Below are 14,488 nucleotides of genomic sequence, written 5' to 3'. Positions count from 1 at the left end.
ACGTTTAATTGCACATGCTGACAGCAAAATGAAGCTGCACCTCATTCTTTTGCCGTTTGTTTGCACTTACAGGTACATGACTGCGCTGACAGACTCAGAGGAGGATGAGCTAAGTGATGCAGAAGAGAGGGATCAAGAGCATCCCGTGGACAAGTTGTCTCTCCTCATTGAGCAGATTGACCGTTTGCATCAGGGCTGTGACTCTGACAAACGGGAAAGTCTTAATATCCTTTTGGAACAAAGAGAAGAGGTGTGTATACATTTCATTAATTCGTGTTTGTCTCCATAATAAATACAAAACAGTGTGATGGAGTTGTGTACTTTCATGTACTGCTCTAGTTTGGACAAAACTCAACGTTTCTTTGGCGGCTAACCCGAGCTTACTGTGACGTTCATGACATCAGCTTGACTCTGGAGGAGAAGAAGACCTACGCAGAGACTGGTAATTTACAAAAACTTGTTTCATGCCTCGTTTAACTAGCATTCTACGCTGGATATGAGATGTTATTTTATAATAAATCTGACTGTTACACTGGCCTACCCCCAAAAGTCAGTGTCTCATCTGGAAAACCCAAATCCAAATGTGGTTTTAAGCAATGTCAGGGAATTGGCAGGAGCGCTTGGCAAGCTTGGACCAAACATAGCCCTTTTCATTTTAAGAGGGCTGGATTGGTATTTGTCTGTCATACTAGCTTGGATGCAACACGTTCATGTATCTTTACTATAATAACATATTGCTTAAGTTAATTACGCAGCACTTCTAGAAAAATTCAGTTCTTTAAACAGCACTGAGTCACAACAATATTCTTCTCGAGGCACTCTATATTGTCATGTAAAATTGATGTAATCTATTGATCCAGCCATCCCCTACAAATAGCAACAATCAGACAGAAAACTTACTTTTCACAGTTTTGGGAACCTCTGCCATGACCAGTGCAAAGATCCTTGTATAGTGTTATATTCTAGTCATTTACTCTAATTTCTATTCAAGGTAAACCCCCAAACATTGGTGTCTAGTACCTCATCTTTTTAATTACAATAAGTCTAGGTTCTAATTCTAATAAACTCAATGGCTGCTTTTAGGTACATCTGTCCAGATGCCCATTAACATGGATATCTAATCAGGTAATCAGTAACTCAGTGCATTTAGTAATGTAGACATGATCAAGACAACCTGCTGAAGTTTAAACTCAGCATCAGAATGAGTACTGAAGGTGATTTTGAATGTGGTATAGTTGTTGTTGTAGGACATGCTGGTCGGAGTATTTCAGAAACTGCTGATCTACTGGGATTGTTCCACACAGCCATCTTTAGGCCTGAAAACAGAGAATGGTCAGGCTACAGTTGACAGAGGCTCCCCAGAACTGCACAGTAGAAGATTGACAAAATGATTGGCTGTGTCAGAATTTGGTGTCAGCAACATTAAAAACTTGGATCCATCCTGCTTTGTATCAAAGGTTCAGGTAGTTGGCAGTGGTGTGATGCAACAACCTATCTGAGTATTGTTGTTGGCCGTGTCCATCCCTTCATGACCAAAGTGCATCTTCTGATGGCTGCTTTCAGCAGGATAACGTGTCATCTCAGTGATTTCAGTGGTTTCTCTAAAGTGGCAGAGTTCACTGTACTAAAATACCCTCCACTGTAACCAGAGCTCAGTCCATTAGAGTAGCTTTGGGATTTCCTGGAACAGGAGATTCACATCGTCATGTATGATAGTGCTGTGTCACTGTGGACTAAAATTTCAGGAATGTTTCCAGCACCTTGTTGAATCTGTGCCACAAAGCAGCAATAATAGCAAGGTGTAATCCATGAGGTGACAGGTGAGTGTAGGCTCAGTGGAGCTAATGGTACTGTACACTTAAATGAAACAAAGACAGTTTTTCAATTGACGATTGGGCTGTTCCAGATGAAAACTGACATTTGTGTATTTTTATCTATAAATTGAAAAAAAATGTAACAACAAAATGTCTCCTATGAATCTCCTACATAAAGTGTTAAAAAGATTAGGTGACCCTAGCAGCATCTACAATACTTGTATCAGAAAGTTGTCCTTTTATGTTTATCTTTGTCCTGTTCATAGGTGATACGCTCAAAAAAGAGGATACTTTCATATTGACTTAATGATAACAAACATTTTTTTCTTTGACCTAATTTGCTTTATTCTTAATCGTTTACATTTGACCACAGTGGGTTTTATTTTTCCAAACAGAGGCTGTTTTGTGATTTTTTTTTTTTTTTTTTTTTTTTTTTTTTTTTTTTTTAATTTGTTTTTTTTATTTGTTTTCCTTTTCAGACTGGATTGACCTGTTTCTCTGTAATCCTTTCTCATCATTGTACCTCTAATCAGAGCAAGCCAGGTGCTTCCTGCTAAGGCACCTGTCTCAAAGCATTTGACAGTGTGAAAGGCTCGAATTTTTAAAGTAGCAAAGCATCATGTTTAACATTCATTTAGATATTAATAGAGCGGACAAAATGAAACACATTCCACCAAGTGATGAAGGATTAAAAACTGAGCTGTCTTCCTGGATTGCATTTGATGTAACTTCTGTTTTATTGCTTTAATCCAGTGCTCATCGACATTTCTTGATTTATGTGTATCCTGTTGTGCTTTCTCAGTCAACACACCCCTTGATTGTACTAATCCAGTCTCTGTTCTTTTGTCCCGTAGAACAAGAATGTCCAGGTTGCAGAGTGTTTGTCAGATTTATGTTTCAGCAGAGGATCATTATCCGTTTATCTGTCTTTTTCTCTTTCCTCTCAGGGAAGAAAGTTGGCGAGGAAGCAGTGAGCTTTAATCCTACATGTGCTGAAAGTCATCAGTGGTAGGTCTGAGCCGTTTCCTTCTGCTTGTTATCATTTAAATGCAACTTTCTTCTGTTCAATAAAGTCTTTCTGATTTTTCACAAGCTAATCAATGAAGGATGTCTGAGATGAGGCTTAGCCTCAATGTGAGCTAAGTCCCATTATGTGAGAATCACTGTTATGCAGATTTCTAATCCAGCTAATTTTAAGTTAAATGCTATAAGACCAAATGAAAGCACAAATGCAGGTACTTTCCCCAGATAAGATGTGTCGGTAGGGTTGAGTGACGTGTTACCCTAGAGCGCCTGTTCCTTTGTGTTTGAATAGATGAACGTCTGACTCAGGCATTTCCTTTGGGTAGCCTACTAAGTGCAGCTTGAACAAGAAAAGAGAAAACTCACACGGGTAAATGACAAAAGCAATTTAAATATGCATTTGTTGGTTTATGCTTTACACCCAACCAGAAAGCCCTGCAATATGTAAAATACGTGTGAAATTGTGTCCTTCAGCAGAGCACTGCCGCATGCAGTGAAAGCATGCATGCTTGTCAGATAGTAGTAGCTTACATCTCAAACATCTCCTTCCTTCGGATCAGCCCCTCATCCACCTGATAGCATCACATCCAATTTAGGAATGTAAACACAAGCTTGGCTCAGTTCGACTGACGGTTATAGTGGAGTAACTCGTGTCTGCAGAAGTTGCAACAGTTAACTTTTTCTGCAGGTTGGTAGTTGCTTCACAGCAGTGCAAGCTGTACATGCATTGTTTATAGCTGTACGTATTCAGCACTTAGGGATGTGCTGCTGAACAGGTCGCTCCAAGGCATTTATTTTCATTTTACATGTTCTTGTCACAAAACATCAGCATAATTTAATGATACCTTTATTGAATCTGATGCTAACAGACCTTTCAAAATGACTATTATTTGTCCTTTGTGGTCCTTAGTGTAAGTGGCAGTCACAGATTATTCCCGGACAAATTAAAGGAAAGGATATCAGGAAAACCTCCTCTCTACTTGTACACCACCCCAGTCAGTCTGTGACTCAGGCAAAAATCCCCTTGCTTTTAATTAGCTCTGCATAGTGGGCCTGATGGCGTGCATCCCATTTGTATTTGTGTAGGCCCCAATGCATTCCTCATCTGAAATACTGCTCATGTCAAAACTTGACTGATGGAATCTGTGGCTGAAATGGAGAGATGAAAATTGCACTAGATACAGTTATGATTCCGTCGGAACACACACGCGCACAGCTACAATAAAATGCGAGCACATTTATCTAGCTTTTTTTTTTTTTTTTTTTAAACTCGTCCTTAATGCAGGCTAATTTAAAGTTTTTGCAGTTACTTGCATTTCATAAATGAGTGTCCAGTGTATTTGAGATTATGTGGTTACTTTATGTATACGCACACGAAGTTCTCTCACAGAAAACTGCCCGCTTGCACCAGAATTCCTATTTGTTCTGTTCGTTAGGGAATAATTAGCATTAGCTCATGCACATACCGCAGCACTCGAGACAGCAGGTGAAAAAGAAGGCTGTGTTTGTTTAGCTAATTAAGAGGAACAGCTTTGAAAAAAAGAAAAAAACTTAATTCTTAATCCTGTATCCACTGATGGAATTTGTAAGATTCTTAAACCAAGCATAAACGGCATCTAAGTTGAACGGACAGAGCAAAGTAGGTAAAGCTGCACTTTGAGAAGGGAGGAGGCAGGGAGTGGGGACGGTGCCAGGCAGTGTTGCAAGGAAGTTTATGTCTGAGGTAACTGTTTACTTAGTGTACCGATGCCGTGAGAAAACTTGTCACCTGTTTTCCTGAATGCTGTTTAGCATGTCACAGTTTCACAGATGTTGATTAAACAGGCTGCCAGTCAGTTTCTGCTCAGCCACTGAAACTACTTATAGACTTTACATACCAGTGAAAGAATGTCTTTTTGGACCTTTTTCTGCCATGTGACCTCATTTAAGGTGTTTAAATTGATTGATTGCGACTTACCTGGAAATCAAAGATGTAAAAGCGATAAACGGTGTAGGCACAACTGACAATTGAAAGCCCAAATCGTTATTGAAATTGCAGTGGATTTATAAATGGCAGCCAGTAAACTCCTGTCACCTTTGCAGAGTGACGGTCGAGCAGGTTGGGTGAGGGGGACTGTCTAAACAAACCTGCTCTGTTGTATCTGCAGTTTGCATGGCATACCACATAAAGTATGTCTCTAAATACTCCGCGTCTCTGTCAAAGGTGCAACTGCCCTGGCTTTTCTAGGCCAAATATGCTTCACAGTGGGGTGTCTATTGCAGCCAACAGTATCCCAGATAGTGTAATAGGGCATCATGATTAGAAAGGGACAAATTGGTTGGTCTACTATAAGTGGTAAAATGATTCAAAAGTCTAACCAAAACATTAAGCCAGTGGCTCACTGAAATGAACTAGTCAACTGTCTAGTTGGCAGGCTTTTACTTCGAAGGACTTTGCCTTTCCCCTTGACAGCAGTTCTAAATTACATGATTTCTCCATCAGGAAATTAAGTTTGGCTCATGGAAGAAAATGTTTTGAATCCCTAGTATTCTTTACTACATAACATTTATTGTAGGGAACTTGAAGATAATTTAAAAACGGACAACATAAACAATGAAAGGGACTCATTTTGTTACTTTTACTGTACTCTTTTACTGCTCATGATATTGGACATTATTTTGAGAAACGTGATCAAGGTTTAATGGACACCAAAGTAGCCTTTCTCACTTGCATCAAAGCCTTAGAAAATACCCACTGTCACTTGGAGGAACACAATTTCTTATGACAAGATTTGACATTCTTACCTTTCAGATAAAGTACGCACGGCAACAACGTGGCCCATATTATTAGTTAACTAAGACTGCCGTGAGGAGAATTTTCCAACGTAAATGCAAAGCAAATGTTGCTGCAAATTTCTATTGGATTCTTGTGTGAATTTAGGAAAATGTCAAGATGCTCAAATTAAATATTTGTATATTCAAATTTAAACTATTTAAAAACATAACTGAATATTTTTTGCCAAAAAAACCCTTCCAAGCCTTTTACTTTTCAGCACTTGTCGCCATCATGACCAAGACTTGGACACATACTGAATCCATTGCACATTGCACACAACACATGGACAATAAGCCGTATCTTCTGGTTGTCTCATCTTCAACAGATGGGTGTTGTCTTTTTTGGTCAAGCTTTTGAAATGTTTGGCCTCCCATAGTCAGAACTACACCTTATAGGACCCCACCCGTTATGTTACTTCATTCATTACACCCAGCCAATACTGTATACTCTGAATGATACCAGATCAAAATAGATCTAACGCAAAACAAATTACAATTTGCTGTGTTATGTTTAAAGTTTCACTTAATGAGGTCAGCAAATCCTTACTGTTGTCAGTGACACCCACTTTAAATGATGTCACACCTGCTGGCGTGCTTCAGTATTTCTTCTTATTCTTGGGAACCTCCCGATTTTTGTTACCTGGTGCAAACGGCATGACAAGTGAATCCAACCTGGAAGCTTGGTCTGCCTTTTAATGATGGACTGACTGATTGTGCCAAGAGTTAAAAGAGATGACATATTCTGCAGAAATACTAGAAAAACGTTACTGAACTCTTAGTTTTCTGTTTCAGCTTGGTTCATAGTTTCAGTGAAGCACTGTTTTGTGTTTCTGTTTTGTTTTCATTTTTTTTAAAGCAGTGAAACTGACGGTAATGAAATGACAAATGATCAATGTATCAACAATGTCTGCTGAAGGAAGGGGAAGTGAGCCATGACAGTTTGTTTCAAGCTGTGGATGATTTAAGGAGCAGCACTATGGCCAAGAATTAAAAAATACAGAACCAGAATTGAGCACAATTAATTAATTTCATTTTGTTAGGGCTACAAAATACAGTATATTGCTAGCAAATATTGATATATAAGCAATTGTAATCAGGAATATGTCAGTAACATGTTATAGATCAAAGGGTCTTCATTATGTGTATGTTTACATGTGGTTATGTAGAATAAAGTTATGACCTTACTATAGTAGCTATACTCTAAAAGCACCTTGAGGCAACTATATAAATAAGGCACAATATAAGTAAAATTGGAATGAATTTAATAATATTGTTAAAAAATTAAGAAACAACATTCTGTTTTAAAAAAGAAATCAAGAACGTTTGATGATGTCATCATTACACCTACTCATCAAGAACAAGGATTATACTAAAAGCAAAAAAATGACTTCCTAATTTAAAACTATTATTAAAAAATAATAAATAGTTTGGAGACAGTAGGACCTCATACAAGAACAAAACACATTCTGTTTGGGGTTTTATGGTTGTTTAAGGCTTTAAGTGATGAAGTAACAGTGGTCACCTTAGGAGAGATTACACATACTTTCCCACTATGTCATGCACCGAGTCTCTTTGAGTAGAAGGTGAATAACAACTCTATTGAAGTTGGATGTGTATAGAGGCACTTAACTTATTCAAAGAGCACCTCTACCCCCTGCATGCCACCAGTGTACTCCACACTGTGAGCTGCTAAAATTAATTTTATGTCTATGTCAGTCAACTCTTAATACTTCAGTTTCTCCTCTTCCAGGTTTCATTTTTCAAATCAGTCGCTCTATCTCTGGCCATTGTGTCTATTTACAAAAAACAGGGCTAATGTATTGACCACGTGTATGACATTAGATGAATGCATACGCATACGTGTGGGGCTTTGGTGACATTGAGCGTGAAGCCTGTTGGTGTAATCTCTGCAGGCTGACTGACGGGAGGCGTGATGGCATTCTTGTATCTCTGGCTTTGTATATAGGTGCATTTTCATTGATCCAAAGTAAATCCCCGACTTTAGAGCCTCACTGATGATACAAAGACCCATGGATTAAGCAGGGAGACAGAGGAGGACAGGACGATGGAGTAACTTTGAACTTTGCAATGACAACCCTAATTTTAAACACGTGCCTCGTAATTAGTGGCAGCGCTGTGCTGCGTTCCCAGCAGCCTTGGAAAGCCTGTGTCTGCTTAAACTTCACACCTCTTTGTACACCGTTGGAACACTTATCGTGCCATAAATTCCATCTCCCACGCATAGAAAAACAAAATCAACTAATTTTGTCTTGAGCAAACTCGCATACTCTCACACAGGTTAGCAGAAATTCCTCAAGTTTCTCCTCCTGTTTCTGTACAGCTTTTAGTCTGAGCAGGTGCCTGATGGTGTAAAGTTCAAGGAGCTCTGTATGTTTGGATGTAAAGGTCAAAGTCAATCTGCTGCTTCTTCCGTGCAGCTGAGACTTGGGGCTTTTTGCCAAGTGTAGTCTGTGATGTCATTGAGTCTGTTAACAACGTGGGCTGACCTTGCACAATTAAGAGCTCTGTGCTCCTGTTATTGTACTCTTTCCCGATTCCTTTTTCTTTTCTTGCCTTAGAGACTCAAATATGAGATAGAATTTCAACTATCAGTAAAAATGAAAGGATAAACAACAGCAGGTAGGCCCTGAGGGCAAACGCACCTTTGTACACCTTCGCATCTAATTTCCTCATACACTCCCTCCACTTACCCTCTGCCCACACTCCACTGAGGATCTGGTGCATTTCAATCCTGCTTTCACAGAGTGACAATAAACCCCCAAAATGCCACACTTGATCTCCTGTATGCTGTTTGCAGATTCTAACACAGACAGACATCTGCTTACTTCCCACAGTCCAGCTGCTGGTCCGATAATGGTCCAATAATTAGCTACTCTACCAATTCTATTCTTGGGGAATGTGTGTGTTAGTAAACACTGTTTGAATTGCTCCACGCTGAATGCTGGTGTTAATCATTGAGTGGGAGGCTAAAATATGCCTTTGTGGTAATCTGAATGTTGAGCAATCTTTCCCACAGCTGTCACCTGGGAAATAATTGACCTTAGTTGCTCTTCTTTGGTTTTCTGTTGTAGTTGGTCTCCTCGTGTCGTTACTGTCTAGATTTATTGCATTTAATCACATCAGCATATTGCAACACGTGCATAATGCATGCACGTCATTAGAGCCGATTGAACTTAATGTCTAAAAGTATTTCAAAAATTGCTGCCACAATGTCAAAACATTCCTTTATAGTTTAATCATAGCAAAATTTGATTTACAGAGATTGGATAACAAAAAAGAAAGCAGCTAATCCTCATGTTAAGATGCTGAAGAAATGATATTTTATTTATAATTTTTTTACAAAGTGCTTACCCCTACAGCCTCATCCTGTGAGGGTCTTAAATGCTTTAGGCCATCCACTCAAAACTGCAAAATTTAAAAGTATAATTGTAGAAAAGCAGATTTTCTTATAGCTGGATGGTGTATTTTGATTAAAAACCCAGATAGACCAGCTGTAAATGATCTACACACATAGCACACACACACACCTTTATTTTTTAGTACTTGTCTTGTCATTGTCAGGAATAGTTCTCCATACTTCTTGCAGGACATTCAAAGCTCTTTCTTGTTGGTGTACTGTTTGTTCTGTTTTGGATCATTGTCATGCTGAAAAATTAAGCAATCAAATGCTTTCTAGATGGTATTGCATTGTGGATGAAAATTTGTCAGTAATTTAGTCTATGCCAGAGCCTCCACTATGTTTTCGAGCTGTAAATACCCACTGTTGTACCTCTCCACTGACCATCTCCATCCATTCTGATTACAATTTGAACCAAAAACTTCAAATTTGGATCCATCACTCCATAACACATGTTGCAACTGATTTTAATACAAGTTCTTGTTTGGTTAACCATCGTTCAACCTTTGCTCCGTGTTTCCTTTCCTTAAGAACCACTCTTTGATTGCTCCTTCTCCTCTGAGACCTTTATTGATACGGCTTCAGTCAACAGCAGATGGATAAAATGAAGGGTCACATGGCTCTCTCAGGCCCTGTGTCAGGATTTTCTCCCAGTTCTTAAGGACATGATTTTGAGTTACTTTTTAGTTTTCAGGTAATTCCTCTTTGGGAATCATCTTAATGGTGTAAAATAAATATTCTAAGCCTGTTAAACTCTTTGGCATTTTTTTTTTTTTATAGATGATCAGCTAAAGGAATTGGAACAAATGAAGTGTTTTTGCAACAGGATGATAGAAAAAAAGTGCCTAATGATGCTATTTAAAATTGTTCTTTGCTAAGTTATCTGTATACTCAACACTGGTGTATCCCTTATTTGTGCCTGAAACATTCCTCTGAAAATGGTCAGTTATAAGGAGCGGACTGAAAGTGACTATAAAAGCAGCCAATGTCCAAAGAAAAACGTTTGCCGTGACTTTTCACTTTGCTGTAATTGCTAATACTGAACCATTAAATACTGTGAGCAGCTTGTAACTACCAATTTACATATTTTTTTAAAATGAAACGGTCATGTGCAAACCAACTGTGTCGTGGCTTGGTTTCCTATCTGCAGATATTTAGTTGCCAGTCAAAGATTTGCTCAAAGCATTTACATCCAGCTGTGTGTTTTCATTGGAAGCCAGGCAGCACAACTGCAGACAGATAGCATCTCTGCTCCTCTGATGTTGCAGAGCGCTCCACTCATCAAGCGCCAACCAGTGGCCGCATGGGCACACCCTGCTCCACTTAAGAAAAATAAACACATCCTTTTTTGTTTAAAGTTACATCTGCCCGTGTTTGGCCAATTTAAAGCATTTAAAAGTGATGTGATTAACACGTGTCTCATCTCTGACAATTTTCCAGTAAGTGTGAGCTGTTCGTGTGAAGATTCATGTTTTTATGATTTTTCATCCAACCTTAACCACAATGATTGTGAATTTATTTTCATCAGATACTGATCAGATAATAGTTTGAACATTCTCAGCAGAATGAAATCTCCTCGTTTGCTCATAAGATTAATCTTTCTGCTGTCATGATCTTAATTTAGTAATTACCTGCTAATCGTGTAGTAGACTCTCCAGTTTACTTCATAGCCCCCATCATTTCAATATACTGTGATAAAAAAAATCTACTCACACATACCAGACACCGTAGTACACACGTACAGTTGTAGATTCCATCTCCCATCACCGCCACCGTGTCAGGCGATGCTGTCAGATGACCTTTGTACACACTGATCCTTCATATAACAAGGTGTTTATGTTGCTCGGTGGTGTTTGACAGAGTACCAGCAGGATTAAAGCAGCCGTGCAGTGAAAAGGCTTTGATCAGCTCACTCCTCTCCTCTCCGAACCCTCGGCGTCATGCTGACTTACAGATCCCAAAGCTGAAATCGCCCTTTGTTTCGCTTCCACCTGCCCACTGGTCCAAGGCCAGCGTATTAATTAGAGAGCGGGGGAATAAGGTGGAGCAGATTATCTTTGCTGGTGCTGTCTAATGACGAGTCTTTCCACAGACCACTGAGTATGGTGGGTTTTTTGGAGGCCCTTCGGTTGTTAGTGACCCAAAGAAAAGGTGGTGTGACTGTGAGGTGCTGCTGACCATCTCTGTGCTTCTCACCGTCTCCCGCAAAATATCATTGTTTAACTTGTGTTTTGTCAGAACCGGGGAACCGAGACTGCCTGATGCTGCCATTGTTTTGCTTAAAATCCAAATTGTGTGAAAAGCTAAAGATGTTAGAGGTTAGGTTTTCCTTTTAAGGCTAGTTTCCTTTCAATCTAGTAAGAAATATAGATAAAAACTGAGTTTTGCTACAAGTAAACCACACAACCTTTACAACAATAACTACATTTTACACCTGAATTTAGCCATGGCCCCTCGGTTGTTCAAAACTTGTACTATGCCTGAAGAAGCACCAAAATATCATATATACTATCATATGTATTATATCTGGACACTTTTGCACTGTGCAAGCTTCACACAGAGATCCAAGGCTCAAGTTACAGTGTTATAGCACAGTGGTGTGTCCCAATAGCAATGACAAATGTCCCAGTTGCATGGATGGTTTATGCAGTAAAAACAAATACGGAATATAATTACTAAAAATAAAAATTCGTAAAACTTATTTCAGCACCACCTCAAGTTTTTGGGTCTGAGTGTTGGATGATCTGGAAGCACTTCATGAACTTTCATGTTTCCAGAAATTAAAGGTTTTTATTCCACGCAACAAATTTGGTGCCATATAGGCTTGAAAACATTAAATATTAATTTGCTGTTTGGTACGATTTGTTTGTTTAAGGTTCAGGTTATTTTGGGGGGGTTTTCTCTTCACGTAGCTTGTTTAAGAGTAGGATGGCCTGAACCTCTAATAGCAGTGTCTCCCCACAGGTATGCCATCATGTGTGGAATTATGGCCGAATATGACACCATCCAAAACAAGATAAAGAACGGATACGTCTTTAAGGTAAGGCATGCGAACGGAGAGCTAGTTTTGACCTTGCAAATTCTTGCAATGGTCAAATAATAATATAATGCAAACATTGCATTATACATCTATGTTTGCATATTAGGCATTGCATTCTCCATGTGCTTAGGCTGAAGAGGAATGGTCATTTGCACAATTTAAGCCAATAAGACCCTCCTACAGTCATTAAGTTGCATCAGCTGGAGTGTGGAACAGCAGCACGTAGCATTTTATCTTCTGTCAGCAGCCTCCAGCAAACAGTGTTTGTCCTCAAAACTCTTTGACAGGTGAAAGCGAGAGATAGAGCCCTGGAGAGGGAAGATATTAAAAAAAAAAAAAAACAACAGAAGAAGAATGGAAAGAACGAGGGAGGGTGCGTGACAGCCAGGAGTGTGCGGTAGCTCGACTAGATCGCGTGTGTGAGAGGTGTTTGTGAAATACTTGTGGGTTGGTGAAGCAGGACAGATCAGGTCAGAACAGAAGGCGGTGCAGCTGTGCTATGAATCAACAGTGAAAATCTTCTCTCTGTCTGTCTGCTTCTCTTCTCAGGATCATCTGGATAAAGCCATTGAGCTGAAGCCACAGGATCCGCTGTCCTACTACCTTCTGGGCCGCTGGTGCTACGCTGTATGTGACCAATGCAACACATCTCTATCTCTGCTCAACACACTGTACATTTATGAAGGCTAGCATGTCTGCGTGGCCTCCCACCTCCCTATGCTAACCCACCCACAGTTTCCCCTCATTCATTTCCACTGTTTAGGTTTCCTCGAGGTTTGTTTTTCCCTCTGCGATATTCACACAGAGCGCTATGGGAGGTTAACACCATCCATTGTTAGCTTTAAATCAGATTGTACCAGGGAGATAATTTCATCCTGTTTCTGTTTGGCTCGTGTTCGCTCAGTAGCTGCAGTCATTTAGGATGCAGCACGTGACTGTTTCTGTAACTGTCTAGTCTTTTCAGAAATGCACGTAACATGATGAATTGCTGTTGTTTAGATGGAAATTTCCAGACGTTCTGCTTTTGACGGTTCCTGTTGTTTTATGAGCTGCTCATAACACCTGATATTTTCAGGGGTTGTATTTTCCGGTTGTCTACGGGGCATTCATGTTAAACAATGACCTACTGTTCACATTCAGCCAGCATCTCTGTTTGAAATGTCCTGATGATGCCAGAGCATTTCTACACCTGGAGTTCGATACGGCTCTGATAACTCTGAGGCAAAAATATTACATGTTTGGCCCGAGCTTCTGCTGGCTAGTGCCATTCTTCTTCAAAAGGTGTCAGTAGCAAAGCAGAAGTGGACGGGGGTGCCCGTTGTCATGGAAATACTGTTAAAATAACAGGAAATTGGCTGTAAGAGTTCTGAAAAATGATATGTAACCAGTCATGCAGGGAAATGTGTGCAGATTATTTTAATGTCTGTTTTAACTGTTACATTTCTTCATATTTGTTCAGAGATGTCATTTCTATTACATTTTGTATATATCAGAGTCAAATGAGACCATTTGTTTTGGTCTGAGATGCTGCTGTTTTATACATTATCCAGGGTGTTTTGGATGTCACATGCTGAACATCAACATTGCCTAAACAGCTCAAGAGATGGTAGCAATACAGCTGTGGTCATACGTTTATATGCAATCATCACGGCCATGAATGTCAGGGTCATTTTGGGCTTTTAATGATTTCTTAGAACTGTTCTTTCTCTAGATTGTACAACATTCGATTTCAATCACTCTAAAAATTAAGAATTGTGTGCGCAAGTTTGAGTTTATTCTGGATTTCTATGATCCACATAGGGTCGAAGTTATACATATTGGCTCAAATGTACACATATATACTTATGTTACTAAGTGTTCTTTAGCAGTTTGCACCTAGACCTAATTCTTTGGGGGGTTGTGCTTATTTGTTTGTTTTTTATGTCAAAAATCAGAGGATGTGTTCAGGGGCTTTGTTTCAGGGAAAGAAATGTGAAAGTTTAATTGTCGTTGTTATTCACAACAGTTCTTTAATTTTCATTCACTGTCAGAAAATAGGCTTATAAATATTAGCTACAAGGGGCAGTGATGCACTGCTTTTTATGGCTCAGTCACACAAGTCAAAACTGGATGGATATTTTTTGCATTTCTTGCGAAGATTTTCACATTAAATTTTTAGAATCAGACAAAGATTGATGAGCTGAAACATTTAAGTGTGAAAATGTGGGAAAAAAATAAGAAATCACAAAGGGGAAAATACTTTTTCCATCTCTGTACATTCAGAGTTTAGTCTGAACCTGATAGGTGTGAAACAGAACTTCAGAAATTCCTCCGCAAATAGTGACGCAGTTGCTGCAAAATGAGAGCGGCCCACAGAAACCCTGCTTTTACTTAGAAATA

At 39.3% G+C, this 14,488-nt stretch overlaps 1 protein-coding gene across 4 annotated transcripts in view; it reads left to right on the top strand.

Moving 5' to 3' along the window:
• rmdn2 (regulator of microtubule dynamics 2) overlaps window positions 1-14,488 on the top strand; it is a 36,174-nt gene that overhangs the window by 17,272 nt on the left and 4,414 nt on the right. For all 4 annotated transcript variants that reach the window (XM_003441237.4, XM_005473799.3, XM_005473798.4 and 1 more), the window contains exons 3-7: window positions 73-250; window positions 340-442; window positions 2,762-2,822; window positions 12,034-12,109; window positions 12,659-12,736. In XM_003441237.4, coding sequence (XP_003441285.1) covers window positions 73-250; window positions 340-442; window positions 2,762-2,822; window positions 12,034-12,109; window positions 12,659-12,736 — 496 coding nt within the window. The remainder of the gene's footprint in view (window positions 1-72; window positions 251-339; window positions 443-2,761; window positions 2,823-12,033; window positions 12,110-12,658; window positions 12,737-14,488) is intronic.

The sequence above is a fragment of the Oreochromis niloticus genome, linkage group LG13 (genome assembly GCF_001858045.2).
Source record: "Oreochromis niloticus isolate F11D_XX linkage group LG13, O_niloticus_UMD_NMBU, whole genome shotgun sequence".
Lineage (NCBI taxonomy): Eukaryota > Metazoa > Chordata > Actinopteri > Cichliformes > Cichlidae > Oreochromis > Oreochromis niloticus.
This window is presented reverse-complemented; position numbering and strand designations above follow the sequence as displayed.